The sequence below is a fragment of the Ascaphus truei genome, chromosome 17, assembly GCF_040206685.1.
Source record: "Ascaphus truei isolate aAscTru1 chromosome 17, aAscTru1.hap1, whole genome shotgun sequence".
Taxonomy (NCBI): Eukaryota; Metazoa; Chordata; class Amphibia; order Anura; family Ascaphidae; genus Ascaphus; species Ascaphus truei.
In genome coordinates, this window is record NC_134499.1 from 28,927,460 (window position 1) to 28,943,332 (window position 15,873).

A 15,873-nucleotide genomic window follows, 5' to 3' on the forward strand; every position below is an offset into this window, starting at 1 on the left:
AATAGGAACCAGCGGCGTTATTCAGTGCTGCCTCCTGTTGGTCGAACGTTTAAATGTCTAGGGCAGGGGTAGCCAGCTCCAATCCTCAAGGGCCACAAAAGGGCCAGGTATTCGGGATATCCCTGCTTCAGAACAGGTGGTGCCGTCATTCTGACTGAGCCACTGATTAAGCCACCTGTGCTGAAGCAGGGATAACCTTAAAAACGGACTTGTTGGCCCTTGAGGACTGGAATTGGTCACTCCTGGAATAAAGCCTTAAAGCTGCGTCCACTCTTATTCAAGGTATATAATATTTCTTGCAAACAAGCTGCATAAGTGTATATAATCTTATTTTTTACAAATAATGGGACTTGTGGGAGGTGTTAATTTGCATTGAACTAAGTTTAACCACTACAAAGGCAGTGCTATTTCCACTCCGAGCCTCCTTTTCCACTAGCCACGCCTCTGCGCTCTCTCCCACCGTAGGCACCTTCGCGGTTATTTCTGTGATGGTTGGCAGTGTGACAGAATCGTTGGCACCAACGGAGAATTTCATGTTACCCGGCAATGAATCCCTCATTGATACAGTAGCAAGAGACCACGCCAGAGTGGAGGTGGCATCTGCCATCACGTTCCTTGTTGGCCTCTTTCAGGTGAGAACCGTAGTGTCCACACAGGGGCCGCCGACAGCTTTCCTGGGGTCGAGGACCAGCGTTTCCACTGGGGCCAACTCTTGGCGTGGGGGGCGGGGCCTACACGGGAGGCCGGCCACAGCTGGGTAGAGGCGCCCACTTTAGGGGTGTGAAAACTAGGGCCCGGCAGCCAGACACGAATGTTGGGCCCCACTGCCAGCGCCAATTGGCCGGACCCCCTGCTGCCGCCGGGCCCGGAACAACAGTTCCGGCTCTCCTCTCCCCTCCCCCAGTCGGCGGCCCTGTGTCCACGTATAACATAATTTCAGCATTGGTGGCTATGCACACCATAGAGGTGTTGCACTGGCTTCAACACAGGGGTGGTTTGTCCTGATACAGGTACCAACCTGCACCAAACCCACCGCTCCGAAGTGGGAAAATAAGGTCTGAGATATAGTAGGCGCCACGTGCGACACTAGGTTGAGCGATCCGTGGCCTTTGGGATTTCTGCCGTGCGTGGTGGAGGAGGGGCCATGACATCACGAGGCTGGTCCGCCCTCATTGGCTGAGCCCCCCCACGTGACCCAGCTGTCGTGCAACAAAAACAAAAAAATGTTGACTCGCCAAAAATCTGTCGCGCAACCGCGGTGGCCTCATTGAGGTGCGGACTTTTGTTCGCACCGCGGTCGCACGCAGTATGGACGCAGCCTTAATGTATTAACATGTTAGCTTTGTATGGAAGAAAAAGTAGTGGGGCTTATTATAACCGACTGAAATAATCGCTGCAAAGCTGCACGGTTTGGTGAGTTTATATGAACGGGAGGAAATAAGGCAGGTTTTGTTAACGGTGACACTGTAAGAACTGCAGCGCCACGTAACAGGCCACACGAATGTGGCTTTACTGATGCAATGTGGCATTTCAATCTTGGGTACATAAAGTAGCAATTCCCTCTGCGTGCCTTTTCTTTACCAGGATGGGGGTCATGTTGGCCGTAGCCGAAACACGTTAATTGTCACTCCAGGGACCTGCTGGAACCCGAGATACTTGCCGATAAAAGCAGCGCCGGTGATACCTAGCATTTACATCCCCCCCCCCAAGTCACGTCGGCCAATAGCAAGCCGCAACGGATGACATTGAGACTTCCTATTGGACCCGCGTAACACGGGAGATTTCCACCGCTGTGTGGAGGGGACAGGAACACGGTATCACCAGCGGTAAGAATGCAGAGAACCAGGAGGTCCTCGGAGCCGAACATGGCTGTTCCAGGACCCCCTGCTTCCTACCCTGATATAAAAAAGGGTGGGTGAAAACAAGAGGGAACTGCTGCTTTAATTACAGCAAGGCTTCTACACAGAGGAGATATATCCGAGGGATAAAAACTATCAATCGTCAGCCAAACGGTTAGGTAGCTTCAGATTAAAGTGTTCTGTGCAGTGAATATTAACTAGCCTCATCCTTTATAGGTTATGTTGGGACTGGTGCAGTTTGGCTTTGTTGTAACTTACCTGTCCGAGCCGCTGATTCGAGGCTACACCACTGCCGCGTCCATCCACGTGACCGTATCCCAAATGAAAAGTATCCTGGGTGTGCAGATCAGTCAGAAAAGTCACCCGCTGTCTCTGATCTACGTAAGATATTATTGGCACTGTTGCTTATTTTCTATAAAGGGCACAATGGAGAATGGGAAAAACCAACGGATGCAATAGGTTATGGGGTTTCTCTTCTAATCTGATAGGGGATGAATGGAGACTTTAAAGGGTCAGGTCGTTGGGATGGCTGGAGTCGGAGTGCAGCTTCCTAGTGTCAGCAGGGTGATGGGAAAGGAGGGTGAGAAGATGGGTTTACATGTAATGCCTGGTACATAACCCCTTCGTTTTGCAGGGCAGCACTTGTCTCTTTGGCTCACTCCTAGTACTAGGAGTTATGTTCATGCGTGAATAAATAAATAACATTTGAGTTCTAATCGCCACCGACTGTGTCGTTCGCCCCTTTCCTCTTTTCCTTCTCCAGGCGATAATGAATATCTGCTCCAAGCTTCCCCAGACAAACATCGCCTCCCTCCTCACTGGAGTCGTTGCCATCACTGTTCTTTTAACAGTCAAGTTTTTGAATCAGAAATACAGCTCAAAGATCCGAATGCCCATTCCGATCGAGCTGATCACGGTAAGGCGTCGGCGTACGGGAGCCCTATGTATCCAGGTTTATTGTACTAGAGCAGGGGAGCGCAAACTTTTTTCCCTGCGCCCCCCCCTACCGGCAGTTCCCCTCTTTCCGCCCCACCCCCCACCCCCCTCTTACCTTTGCTCCGGCGTCATGACGTCACATTGCCATGGCAACTATTTACTAAACAGTGCTCTAGCATAAGACGCTTTCCAGCCTAACCAAGTAAACGGACCCTGGGGTGTTTTCCCGCAGGGTCTCATGGCAGAGCACCCATTACCTATTCCCTGGATCAACATCCTTCCCATGTTTACTTATTTGGTATATCCCTGTATACCTTTCATATCTAAAAAGATGTCCAACCAAGTGTGACACACTCGTTGCTGTGGAGCAATCAATCTAGGTTGGTCCTGCGTAAACAGATTAACTAATATTAGGTACCAATAACTTGAGTAAATGCTCATCCGGATCCCTGTTTGTTTCCTGTCTGCTCTGCGTTTAGTTAATTGTAGCCACTGGGATATCATATGGGGCCAATCTAAATGAAACATACGGCATGGACATTGTGGGGGAAATCCCGACCGGGTAAGTACTGTACAATATGAAAGTCTAATCCGTTTTTGGCAGGAGGGAAAACGCCAATTATTATGCGGTTCAGATTTCCCAGCCCTACAGAGGGTATTTACCCGAGGCTGAGTGAGGCAGAGGGGGGGGGGGGGGGGTGGAGGAATGCAGAACAGTGATATTCACAAGGTATCCAATAAATGTAATAAATCCGGTAATGAGAAAAAGGCAAAAATGTCCTTATTTGAGTGCCGAGCGGCTGCATTTCATTACACCCGCCCTTCTCGTAGTAGAAGTTAGTGGGCTGATAGACTTGTAATCCTCCCCTCGTGTGTGTGTGTGTGTGTGTGTGTGTGAATCCCATGCCGGAAAGGTCAGCAGCACGCTGGACATGTTTGTGAATAACAATGAGCCTTTCTGGTCACAGGATGAAAGCCCCCTTATTACCGAAAACCAGTCTCTTTGCGAAGGTGGTTGGCAATGCTTTTGCCATCGCTGTGGTGGTTTACGCCTTTACCATCTCTGTGGCCCAAATGTTTGCTGTTAAACATGGTTACAACGTGGACAGCAATCAGGTGAGGTCTCGTGTCTCCTCCTCTTACCACAAATTCCGGAATTACCGGCTGCCGTTTCATGTTCACTTGACCAAAAGCCTTGTCATAGTGTTCCCTATAATGACAGGACCCTGGGGTTTGGTTAGATCAAGGGTGGCCAACTCCTATCCTAATGGGCCACCAACAGGCCAGATATTGGGGAGATCCCTGCTTCAGCACAGGTGGCTCAGTCATTCTGCATACTAGTTATTCCAAAATAAGGAGCAATATACAGTATTCCACAGGTAGTCATGGGTTTGAACAATCTAGTGAGAGTTACTGACCACTTTACATCTCCAATCCACGTTTAGATTCTCTTAAGTATCGAACAAGAGTAGAACACTTCAGAACACATACCCTGCACTGCACATCACACCTGCACCCTGTTATTAAATACTATATGGTGTAACACATTAGCTATTTCCTGTATCTACTCCAGTACTAAGGTTAAGTAATTATTTGTAATATTCACTAAAGTACAATAGCCACTACTGCTTCTTCATGAACCTTCACTCTTAAAGCAGCAATCCAGCCTTGAATTAATATTTCTTCCAGCAGTATTGGAAACAGGGAGTCCCCTGGAGCTGAAAATAATGGTGTTACTTCCTGGTTTTTACAGGGGATTTAAATGGCCATCCAATAGGAAGCCACAACAGATGACCTTGCAGCTTCCTATTGGCCTGTGGGACCCGCACAATTTGTAGACTATTTTGTTTCTCCTGGAGGGAGATTTAAAACCGGGAACTTCACTGAAAAGCATCTGGGGAACTACGGGGTCCCTGGAGCTGAAAATAATGTATCAACGTTTGCTTTCTCCTACAGGAGCTGATAGCACTGGGTATCAGCAACTTTGTAGGAAGCTTCTTCCAGTGTTTCACCATTGGAACAGCCATGTCCCGAAGTCTAGTGCAGGAAAGCACTGGGGGGAACAGCCAGGTACGTAACCCCCCCCACCCGGGCGATGTCTCATAATCTATCCTGGTCTCACAGCTTCTGCACTAGCAAACATCTGCTTGTTTTCAGGTGGCTGGTGCGGTATCTTCCCTGGTCATCCTTATTATCATTCTTAAGGCTGGTGAGCTGTTTGAAGCCCTACCAAAAGTGAGTTGAATTCCAACATGGTGATTTTATCAGACTATCAGATCAACAATAGTCTTGTCCTACTACCCCTTATTTACATTCTTGTGTCTAAGAGCAGGGTTCAGCTGTATAAACTGCTGTTTCATTTTGATAAATGGAAATTTATTTAAAACCTGCATCTAATAGAGATTTAATCTACATCAGCCAAAGCGGTTTATTGGGCTGTTTTTTCGCCAACATTTCCCATTTAAGTCAATAGGGAATTTCGGCTGAAAATGGCCAAATTAGCCACTTTGGCGAGTAAAGACTAAGCATTATAGTATCAAAATACTCTGCACATCTGTCAGTTTTGGGGGGCTTTCATGTATGTATGTATGTATGTATGTATGTCTTTATTTGTATAGCGCCATAAAATGTACATAGCGCTTCACAGTAGTAATACATGTCATATAAATAACAAATAACAAATATAAATAACACATCATGGGAATAAGTGCTTCAGACATACTGTAAAAGTAACATTAAGGAAGGAGTCCCTGCTCCGAGGAGCTTACAATCTAATTGGTAGGTAGGGAGAACGCACAGAGACAGTAGGAGGGAATACTAGTAAGTGCGTCTGCAGGAGGCCAAGCTTTGTGTCATGTGTCCATGATTATCCAGTGCTACTCATATGCTTCTTTAAGCAGATGTGTCTTAAGGTGGGTCTTAAAGGTGGATAGCGAGGGGGCTAGTCGGGTATTGAGGGGAAGAGCATTCCAGAGGTGTGGGGCAGAAAGTGAGAAAGGTTTAAGGCGGGAGAGAGCTTTAGATACAAAGGGGGTAGAAAGAAGACATCCTTGAGAAGAACGCAAGAGTCGTGATGGTGCATAGCGAGAAATTAGGGCTGAGATGTAATGAGGGGCAGAAGAATGTAAAGCTTTAAAAGTGAGCAGTAGAATTGAGTGTGAGATACGCGATTTAATCGGAAGCCAGGAGAGGGATTTCAGCAGGGGAGACGCTGAGACAGATTTAGGAAAGAGTAGAGTGATTCTGGCAGCAGTGTTTAGGATAGATTGTAGGGGAGACAGGTGAGAGGTAGGAAGGCCGGACAGCAGGAGGTTGCAGTAATCGAGACGTGAGAGAATGAGGGCCTGAGTCAGAGTTTTAGCAGTTGAGTAACAGAGGAAAGGGCGTATCTTTGTGATATTGCGGAGGAAAAAGCGACAAGTTTTAGAAACGTTTTGAATATGAGAGGAGAAAGAGAGAGAGGAATCAAGTGTAACCCCTAGGCAGCGTGCTTGGGCTACTGGGTGAATGATCGTATTTCCAATAGCAATGTGGAAGGATGTAGTAGGGCCAGGTTTGGGAGGTAGTATAAGGAGCTCTGTTTTTGCCATGTTAAGTTTCAGTCGGCGGATGGCCATCCAGGATGATATTCCAGAGAGGCATTCAGAAACTTTGGTCTGTATAGCAGGTGTAAGGTCAGGGGTTGAAAGGTAAATTTGTGTGTCGTCAGCATAGAGGTGATATTTAAACCCAAAAGATGTGATTAGGTCACCTAGAGAGAGTGTGTAGAGAGAAAAGAGAAGGGGTCCCAGGACAGAGCCCTGGGGTACCCCCACAGAGAGATTAATAGAGGAGGAGGAGGTGTTAGCAAAAGAGACACTGAAGGTACGATGGGAGAGGTAAGAGGAGATCCAGGATAAAGCTTTGTTCCGAATACCAAGAGTATGGAGAATGTGAAGGAGAAGAGGGTGGTCCACGGTGTCGAATGCTGCAGAGAGGTCGAGTAATATGAGCAGAGTGTAATGACCTCTGTCTTTGGCAGCGTGGAGGTCGTCAGTTATTTTAGTGAGGGCTGTTTCAGTAGAGTGAGCAATGCGGAAGCCAGATTGTAGAGGGTCTAGTACAGAATAGGTGTTGAGAAAGTGTAGAAATCGAGAGAATACAAGACGTTCGAGGAGTTTGGAGGCAAAAGGCAGGAGGGAGACAGGTCGATAGTTAGAAGGACAGGTAGGGTCAAGCTTGCTGTTTTTGAGTAATGGTATAACGGTTGCATGCTTGAAGGATGAAGGAAAGGTACCAGAGTAGAGGGAAGAGTTAAAGATCTGTGTGAGCATAGGGATTATAGAAGGAGCAAGAGGTTTTAGGAGATGGGAGGGAATGGGATCAAGAGGGCAAGTGGTAGAGGGAGAAGAGGAGATCAGTAGTGACACATCCTCCTCCGAGATAGCGGAAAAGGAGTCAAGAAAGGCAGGAGGAGAGTTGGGAAGCGGTGTGGGATGGGAGGAGGCAACAGATGGAATGTTCTGCCGTATGGATTCCACCTTTTCCTTAAAAAAGTCAGCAAAGTCCTGAGGTGAGATGGAGGAAGAAGAGGAGGCAGCTGAGGGTGGTCTGAGTAGAGAGTCAAAGACAGAAAAGAGACGGCGTGGGTTAGACTTGTGTGTGTTGATTAGTGATGAAAAGTAGGTTTGTTTAGCCTGAGAGAGGGCAGAGTTGAAACAGGATAGCATAAATTTGTAGTGAATGAAGTCTGCGAGCGTATGAGATTTCCTCCAGAGGCGTTCAGAGGAACGAGTGGAGGAACGCAGCATGCGTGTGTGGGAGTTTAGCCAGGGTCTGGGGTTAGAAGGGCGAGGACGGCAGAGAGAAAGTGGGGCATGAAGATCAAGAGAGGAAGATAAGGCAGAGTTGTAGTTCCTGACCAGGTTGTCAGGGTCTGAAGCGGAACTGAGAGAGGAGAGGGAGGAGCGTAAAGTGGAATCAAGAGCTGGTAGGTTAATAGAGTGCAGGTTTCTGCAAAAACGAGGGCGAGATGGAGATGGAGATGGAGAGAAGCGAGAGAGAGAAAATGAGATGAGGTGATGGTCAGAGAGAGGAAAAGGGGAAATGGAGAAGTCGGAGAGAGAGAAGTTTTTAGTGAAAACCAGGTCTAAGTAGTGGCCATCCTTGTGGGTGCTGGCTGCAGTCCACTGTTGAAGGCCAAAAGAAGAGGTTAGAGAAAGAAAGCGGGAAGCCCAAGGGAGAGAGGGGTCATCAATGTGGCAATTGAAGTCCCCAAGGAGAAGAACAGGGGAGTCTGAGGAGAGAAAGAAAGAGAGCCAGGATTCAAAGTGAGAGAGAAAGGCAGAAGGGGGATGAGTAGAGGAAGGTGGGCGATAGATGACCGCCACATGGACCGGGAGAGGAGAGAAGATCTGGACTGTGTGAGCCTCGAAGGAGGGAAAAGCAAGAGAGGGGGGAATAGAAACTGTTCTGTAACGGCAGAGAGAGGAGAGCAGGAGCCCCACGCCTCCACCCCTGCCATCAGGGCGTGGAGTGTGGGAGAAGGAAAGGCCACCGTAGGAGAGGGCAGCTTCCAGAGCAGAGTCAGACTGAGTGAGCCAGGTCTCAGTTATAGCAAAGAGAAGCAGGGAGTGAGAGAGAAAGAAGTCATGTACAGAGAGGAACTTGTTAGAGAGGGAGCGAGCATTCCAAAGTGCACAGGAGAAAGGGAGAGAGGAGGGAGGGTGGCAGGGGATGGGTATGAGGTTAGAGGTTAGATGTAGCAATAGATGTTATGGGGTGAGTTACTTAGTTCTTTATTATACAAAGCTCTATCAGGATCTGTATTAAGATCTTGAAGCATAAAGTACGGTGTGCTGTTCAGGTAAAGGAAGTCCTGACTGATTTTTCATATCTGTCCCTTGTCCCCCAGGCAATATTGGCTGCAGTTGTAATTGTAAACTTGAAAGGTATTTACAAGCAGGTTGCAGATATCCCCATGCTGTGGAGATCAAACAGAATTGACCTGGTAAGGAAGGGTTTGGGGTATATGAATATTTGGATGGCTGCTCACTGCAAGGTCCATAAGGTGAATTAATCAGTGGTGTAGTCTCATAATGAAGTACTGTATGGTATAAAGGGGGTCATTTAAATCCTGTACTGGTCCTTGCAACAAAATACCTGACTGACACCTCTGTCAGCAAAGGGGGTCACAGATAATAGTAATAATAATAATCTTGTATTTATAAAAAAAAAAACCTTTCCAAACCATGTTGCAACTATACGTCTGCAGCATTCATGCAGCCACCTCGGGGGTACAATCTTGGATGCACATTTCTGGCACCCTCATCTATAACAAAGCTCAGCACTTTAACCACTACACCAGCACCCTTTCCCCTCAGCTGCAGGTCGCAGAACAGGACAGGGGATGCACTTTGTTTTCTGGCCCCACTTTGTAACTGAAAGAAAGTAACCAGTGTTTCTTCCCATTGCATGGTCGGCGACTTGCCAGCACAGGTAGGGTGACCAGATCAGACATCCCAGTTTTATTGCCCTACATTGTGTGGTTACGTCGTGCGAACGCTGACATTATAGCCCAAGGGGTGGCCAAGTCCAGTCCTCAACGGCCACCACCAGGTCAGGTTTTCAGGATGGGTGGCTCAGTCAATGAAGAATTGCAACAGTTCTATAATCTGGCCTCCGGAGGCAGGAAAATGAATAATCACTTTTCTGAGCAAAGTTCAATACAGTGGTTTCCAATGTTTTTTGTTAAGGAACCCTATAATTATATTGTTAGTCTGAGGAACTCCAACCCTCTCTAATAGTGCGTCTGAGATCAGATACATTGTAAGGAACCCCAACCCTCTCTAATACCGTGTCTGAGATCAGATGCATTGTAAGGAACCCCAACACTGTGCCCTAGTCAGTTCAGTTTTAGGATACATCCAAGGGGACACGAGAGAATAAGAGGCAATGCGAGAGTGTGCATGAGAGAGAGAGTGGGTGAGACGGGACCTCAGAGAGAGGGGGCAAGAGGGGCAATAGAGAGTGGGTGTGTGAGGGAGCGGGACAAGAGGGGCACACACGTGTGTGTGTGTGTGTGTGTGTGTGTATCAATCTATACATACTGTATCTAGATGTAGAGATATCTGTACTGTGTTAGCCAAGCTTAATAATCAAAAAAGAATAGACGATACTCTTCTGTGGCTAACGAAATCGCACAAATAAAATATTTTGTTTGCCACAGAACGGTATCATCTATTCGTTTTTGTGTGTGCGTGTGTAATAAAAAATATAGATATATCTCCAATAAATAATATCACTTGTGAACACATTCACATGTCTTAGACAGATCTGCAAACCTGCCTTTCACCATTTTCACCTAGCATACAGTGCTCCCACTGATGCTGCAAGGGATTCTGGGAAATGACATGCAAATGAGCACACACTGTGTCACCTTTTGCCTGAAATCCATTTTTCAAAAATCAAATGAAGCAAAACCCTTCATGTCTAGGAGGTGATAAGGGACAGATATTCATTTGCCGCTCAAACTTAGGGGCAAGTCTGTCAAAACGAGTCTCGTTACATTAAGCAAACTCACATGAATCTATTGATATGACTCATGTGTGTCTATGTATTATGGCCATAAAGTTATGAGGCCTTTTATATTTTGAGCCAACTTTTAAACGTCACAAAGAAGGTTTTTTTTTTTAAAGTCATAAAGCTGTCAGCCCATCGAATTTATGGCAGGGGTGGGCTTATGTTGTTTCAATGGGGAAGAAAGAGTACACAAATCTCACCAAGGGAATATGAAAATCAGAATTCAACAGAGGTGTGTATTGGGATCAGAACACATGAATTCTCTTCTTCTCCAGTGACCTCTCTGGGACAGGACCTATGACATATGGTAACGTACTGTATAGGGATTTCTGTTTGTTTTTTCCTGTTCTACTGTATATTTATTGTAACTGTATGTTCTTGTAATAATCTTTTTATGTAATCTAAGCACTGTCTTTTTGTATATTAAAGCCAAGCTTTAATAATTGATTGAACTGGTTGCACACTTTGTAGAGAGTAAAGTACTTTTTGGACACCTTTTGCTATAACAATTTTTGTGTGTTAAGTGCATAGTTTTTCTTTAATAAACAAGTTCTGAGACCCTGGCTGATATATATAATTACATATTTTTGCATATTTCTTGGGTGGTGGAAGCGGTTAGATATGCTTGCAATCTAGTTAATATAAACTCATTGAAATTACCTTATGCAGGAGAAATGTGAGTTGGCTAGAGTAACCGTGTGTATTAACCCTGGTTGCATATCTAAGTCACGTGCTCACTTGTGTGCTGGTCGTGACAGATGGTATATGGGGACAGATTGAGGGAAGATATTGTTCATATGAGGGACCTTTGCAAAGGGAAAAGTGGGCCATCTAGAGAGATGTGTATTAACCCTTATCCCATATACAGGTCACATGCTCCATGTACGTATGCCGTACGTGACCACTCCTAAAGGTCAAAACACTGGAAAAGAAACAACGAGAATCCCACAATTCAGAACACAGACATATATGATTAATGGGAAAATTCCTCAATACCAATGCAAAAAGCCTGTCACAGAGGAGGGAAAAAAATCAAGAAAGCAAAATGGCCGACCTTGCTCAGAAGAGCTTTGCAAGAAAAACAAGCCGCTCCCACCGCTTCTTATGAGATGATTAAGGCAGCCACAGGAAAACATTTTTTGACAAAGTGATCAAATGTGGGAAGTTCTCAGGAATGTAATCGAGGCTAAGCTTGGAAGAACAGGGACCCTGGAATCTGATAAACAGATGTCCAGCTATCTTCTGTCTGTCTGGCAACATACAACACAAGAGACTCGCTCACCCTAACCGGGAAATCCCGTTGGGAGACAGCAGAGGGATCACTTTTACACTATGGTGATCTGCAAGACACTGGGGAATAAACTGTGCTAAGTGAGCAGGATATATAGTGAACAGAGAGGTAAGCTCAGTTGAGGTAGAAACACAGGGCACGTGATATAAGGAGATTATATGGCATATACTAAGCATTGGTTTCTTGCCGCAACACTGAGTATAGGTACATATGTATCGTATTGTCTCCAGCACCATGGCAAGCTGCATCACCGTAACCATGACTGTCCTACGGGCTTATCGCTGTGCGGGGTCCTATCCAGAAGCCTGACCACCACCCCCTCCCCATCCCCACAGCATAAACCGCAGCAGACACATATTTTCCGGAGCCGCAGCATTTTGCTTTCTCATCCCTGGCTCCGGAGAATGTGAGTCTTGCTACATCTGTAAAATAATTACACGGTTGCTTAACTGCACAAGTCTTCTCTACAGAAATGGTCCTGTGGCTGACACTTGCCTCTTGGAATCTTTTTAGCTGGTCTGGCTGGTGACTTTTGCTGCCACAATACTACTGAACCTGGATGTGGGACTGGCTGTTTCTGTGGCATTTTCACTGTTAACCGTCATCTTCAGGACGCAGCTGTGAGTAACACGGAGTAGAGCAGCTTTCTTTAGTCATTTTAGGAGCGCTTCATACTTCTGTTACTATTGTCGTTGTTTGCACACCCAAATATACAAGAGCAAACTCTTAGATAATGAGTAGTTTATTGCCTGTACAGCATATAGTTTGGTCATACACATTCAAAAGTCAATGAGATTCTCTGCCAGGGGAGGGCACAAGCAGGCATTATATACATTTGATTTCCTTTGTCTAAAATAAGTTGCTAGGCAGAATATAATGGCTACTCCCTATTCTTAAACCAATCATCTTACAGATCATTAAAACTGGATTAACACAGCTCTCTATGGGAGACTATAACTCTATGGTACTATAAATGTGGGCATTGCTACAGGCACAGTCGTAAATCTACTGTCGAGCAAAACTCATTCATACCACACACACATTCTTTCACACAGAGATAACGAGTTCTGGAACACAGCATGTAAAAATACATATGAGACATGACAAAACAGACAAAATGGATTCTGAACACTGCTAACAATTTCCTCTCCATAGACCCTCCCTGTCCATTTCAATATGTCCATTCCAACATTATTATTTCAACACTATGATTTATTAAACTTTCAGAATATTATCACTTTATCACACTAAAACTTTACGAAGGTCTTAAAAATATAAATGCATTGCCATCAATAAAGTTATTCCACAATAAGGAGCAATATACAGTACAGTATATAAAACTATCATGGGGAATATTCAACGCAAGCCCAAAGAGCTTACTATCTAATCAATGTAAGGGCAGACATACAGTATACTGGGAATAGGGGGAAAGAATAATTACATTTGTTATTTTATTAGCTTAGTACTGTACTAAGTGTGGAATGGAACATGGAGAGCCGACTGGAATATTCCTAGATTTTACAAAGAGTTTCCGTAGTGTTGTCCATCGTGTTAATCGAGCGTCCGTGCTCAAGCATTGGGCCACACGCTTTAAACTGGTTTCTCTCTTCTTTTTTTAAAATATCAGTAAATGAACACAGTGTCTGTGTCTATCTCTAGCTCTAAATTTTGATGGGATCTGTGAGTTCCCTCTACGCTCCGTTGTTGAAGCCCTTCCTGTTTTGTATCTGTATAAATGACCTGTACACAACCCGTAAGCGGAATCGGACATTTGATCGTGGCAGCCTCGCTGCGACCACGTCTCCGCCAGCCTTCGGCCGCAGAGGGGACCCTCTGCCGCAGCCCCTCCGCTGCTGGACGGTCAGCCGCTTCGTCAAGGTAAGTTAATTTTAAGGGTTCATTTAGCAGTATGGGTAGGGGGTTAAGGATAGGGGTAAGGGGTTAGGTTTTTAGGGTACGAGATTAGGGTAAGGCCAGGTCCCCGCTGGCTACTACAGCGCCCACTGTGGCGGATGCTGCAGAGACAAGAGCCGTCCCACAATGGGACCGGGTCCGCTGCGAGGGGGGGGGGCGCCGCACTGCGCCGACAAAGAAAATTGAGAGCAGGAGTCGCGACGGAGCGCTAGGCCACGCCCCCTGGCAGTTCAGCCAATGAAGGCGAACCTGCCGGGTGACATCACGGCCGTGCCCCGTAACTTCCCTGTCACGCCCCCCCCCCTGTCTTTCCCCCTGCAGTTCTCTGCAGATCGGGGAACTCTGCTGCACGCGCCGCCTGCCTCACAGGCGTGCGTGCAGCGCAGGCACGGGGGCCGAAGCCTAAGGGTTTTAGGGTAAGTGGATAAGCTTTTTAGGCTAGGGGATTAGGGTAAAGGGGTTTTAGGGTAAACGGTTAAAGTTTTTTAGGGTAGAGGGTAGTGTTAGAATTAGGGGTTAAAATTAGGGTTTTTAGGGGTAACGATAGGGACTTGTTGTCGAAGCAGCCGGCTAAGAGATGTCCCATCGGCGAGGTAAGTTGCGGTTAAATGCCGGCGGAGATTTGGTTGCGGCAAAATGGCTGCGACCAAATGTCCTAGACCGAACCTGTAAGAGCCTTTATGCACATGTGTGCCGAAGATGCTTTCTCTTATATACACCCAACTACAGCCTTAAACATATTCTGCAGTCCGATTTCTCTAAGGTCAAAACTTGGATCACTCAAAACAAAGGCTAATCTTCTAAAGCTTCCAGCAGCAGAGCGACTTATTAGAACCAACTCTGACACTAACATTGTACGCGTTACATTGTACGCATTGTACGCCTAACAACTCTGCCTCAGTTGTACGCGTTAAATATTTGTTATATGACTAGATTCCCATCTAATGTTTGGTTTGCATGTGGACATGTTGACATCCGAAATCTACACCAAACTGGTCCCGCATCCCAAATTAACCTCAAAACGTGACATTCTATACAGATTAATATGCTGGTTTGTTTTATTATGTAACGAAGACACCAAGCATTGCAATATGTTATCAGGACACGTTTGACTATCACTTGAGTCCAGACACATTTTTCCTCTTTCAAATACTGCCTGGAGAAGTTACCCAAATGTCTGAACATCTCACCCCTACTGTACACAGCACTTACCTCTTTTTAGATCCATCTCCCAGAAACCTGCTTATGGTTCTAAGGTTCAATATAGAATACGGGCGCTCTTCCTTCTTACCAACCACACTACTTCTGTATCAATTTATCCGTCTCTCAAAAACACCAGCTGTTTAAGATCTTTCAAGCTTTCTGTTGTTTCTTGCGCTAGTACAGGCAGTCCTCGTTTTACAACGCTTCGCTTTGCAACTAATGGCTTATCCAACGCTATGCAATGCATACCTATATTCATTTTACAACGCCAAAATGGCTTATCCAACGCTCTTACGACGCTTTGAAACGTTGTGTATGTGTGTATAATATATATAATATACACGTTCACATAACCAACGTTGCAAAGCGTCGTAAGAGCGTATATATATAATACTAGCTGAGAGACCCGGCGTTGCCCGGGATGTAAATGCGTAATAGGTAGTATTATTTATAACTCGTGGAACAATAGGTGAGTATTTGTTGTAAAGGTTTCGGGGGGGGGGGGAGAAAGGGGAGCGGGGGGGGGAGGAAGGGGAGCGGGGGGGGGAGAAAGGTGAGCGGGGGGGAGAAAGGTGAGCGGGGGGGGAGAGAAAGGTGAGCGGGGGGGGGAGAAAGGTGAGCGGGGGGGGTAGAAAGGGGAGCGGGGGGGAGAAAGGGGAGCGGGGGGGAGAAAGGGGGGGAGAAAGGGGAGGCGGGGGGGGGGGGAGAAAGGGGAGCGGGGGGGGTTGGAGAAAGGGGAGCGGGGGGGGGGGGAGAAAGGGGAGCAGGGGGGGGGGAGAAAGGGGAGCGGGGGGGGAGAAAGGGGAGCGGGGGGGGGAGAAAGGGGAGCGGGGGGGGGAGAAAGGGAGCGGGGGGGGGGGGAGAAAGGGGAGCGGGGGGGGAGAAAGGGGGAGCGGGGGGGGGGGGGAAAGGGCAGCGGGGGGGGGGGGAGAAAGGGGAAAGGGGAGAAAGGGGAGCGGGGGGGGGGGAAAGGGGAGAAAGGGGAGCGGGGGGGGGGAAGGGAAAGGGGAGAAAGGGGAGAAAGGGGGGAGCGGGGGGGGAGAAAGGGGGGGGGAGAAAGGGGAGCGGGGGGGGAGAAAGGGGAGCGGGGGGGGGAGAAAGGGGAGCGGG

The 15,873-nt window shown here is 47.0% G+C and overlaps 1 protein-coding gene across 4 annotated transcripts in view; it reads left to right on the top strand.

Moving 5' to 3' along the window:
• Positions 1 to 15,873, top strand: part of LOC142468223 (solute carrier family 26 member 6-like) — a 34,675-nt gene that overhangs the window by 8,270 nt on the left and 10,532 nt on the right. For all 4 annotated transcript variants that reach the window (XM_075574530.1, XM_075574528.1, XM_075574529.1 and 1 more), the window contains exons 5-13: positions 466 to 632; positions 2,076 to 2,240; positions 2,623 to 2,775; positions 3,275 to 3,357; positions 3,764 to 3,911; positions 4,752 to 4,865; positions 4,953 to 5,030; positions 8,689 to 8,784; positions 12,160 to 12,266. In XM_075574530.1, the coding sequence (XP_075430645.1) occupies positions 466 to 632; positions 2,076 to 2,240; positions 2,623 to 2,775; positions 3,275 to 3,357; positions 3,764 to 3,911; positions 4,752 to 4,865; positions 4,953 to 5,030; positions 8,689 to 8,784; positions 12,160 to 12,266 (1,111 nt within the window). The remainder of the gene's footprint in view (positions 1 to 465; positions 633 to 2,075; positions 2,241 to 2,622; positions 2,776 to 3,274; positions 3,358 to 3,763; positions 3,912 to 4,751; positions 4,866 to 4,952; positions 5,031 to 8,688; positions 8,785 to 12,159; positions 12,267 to 15,873) is intronic.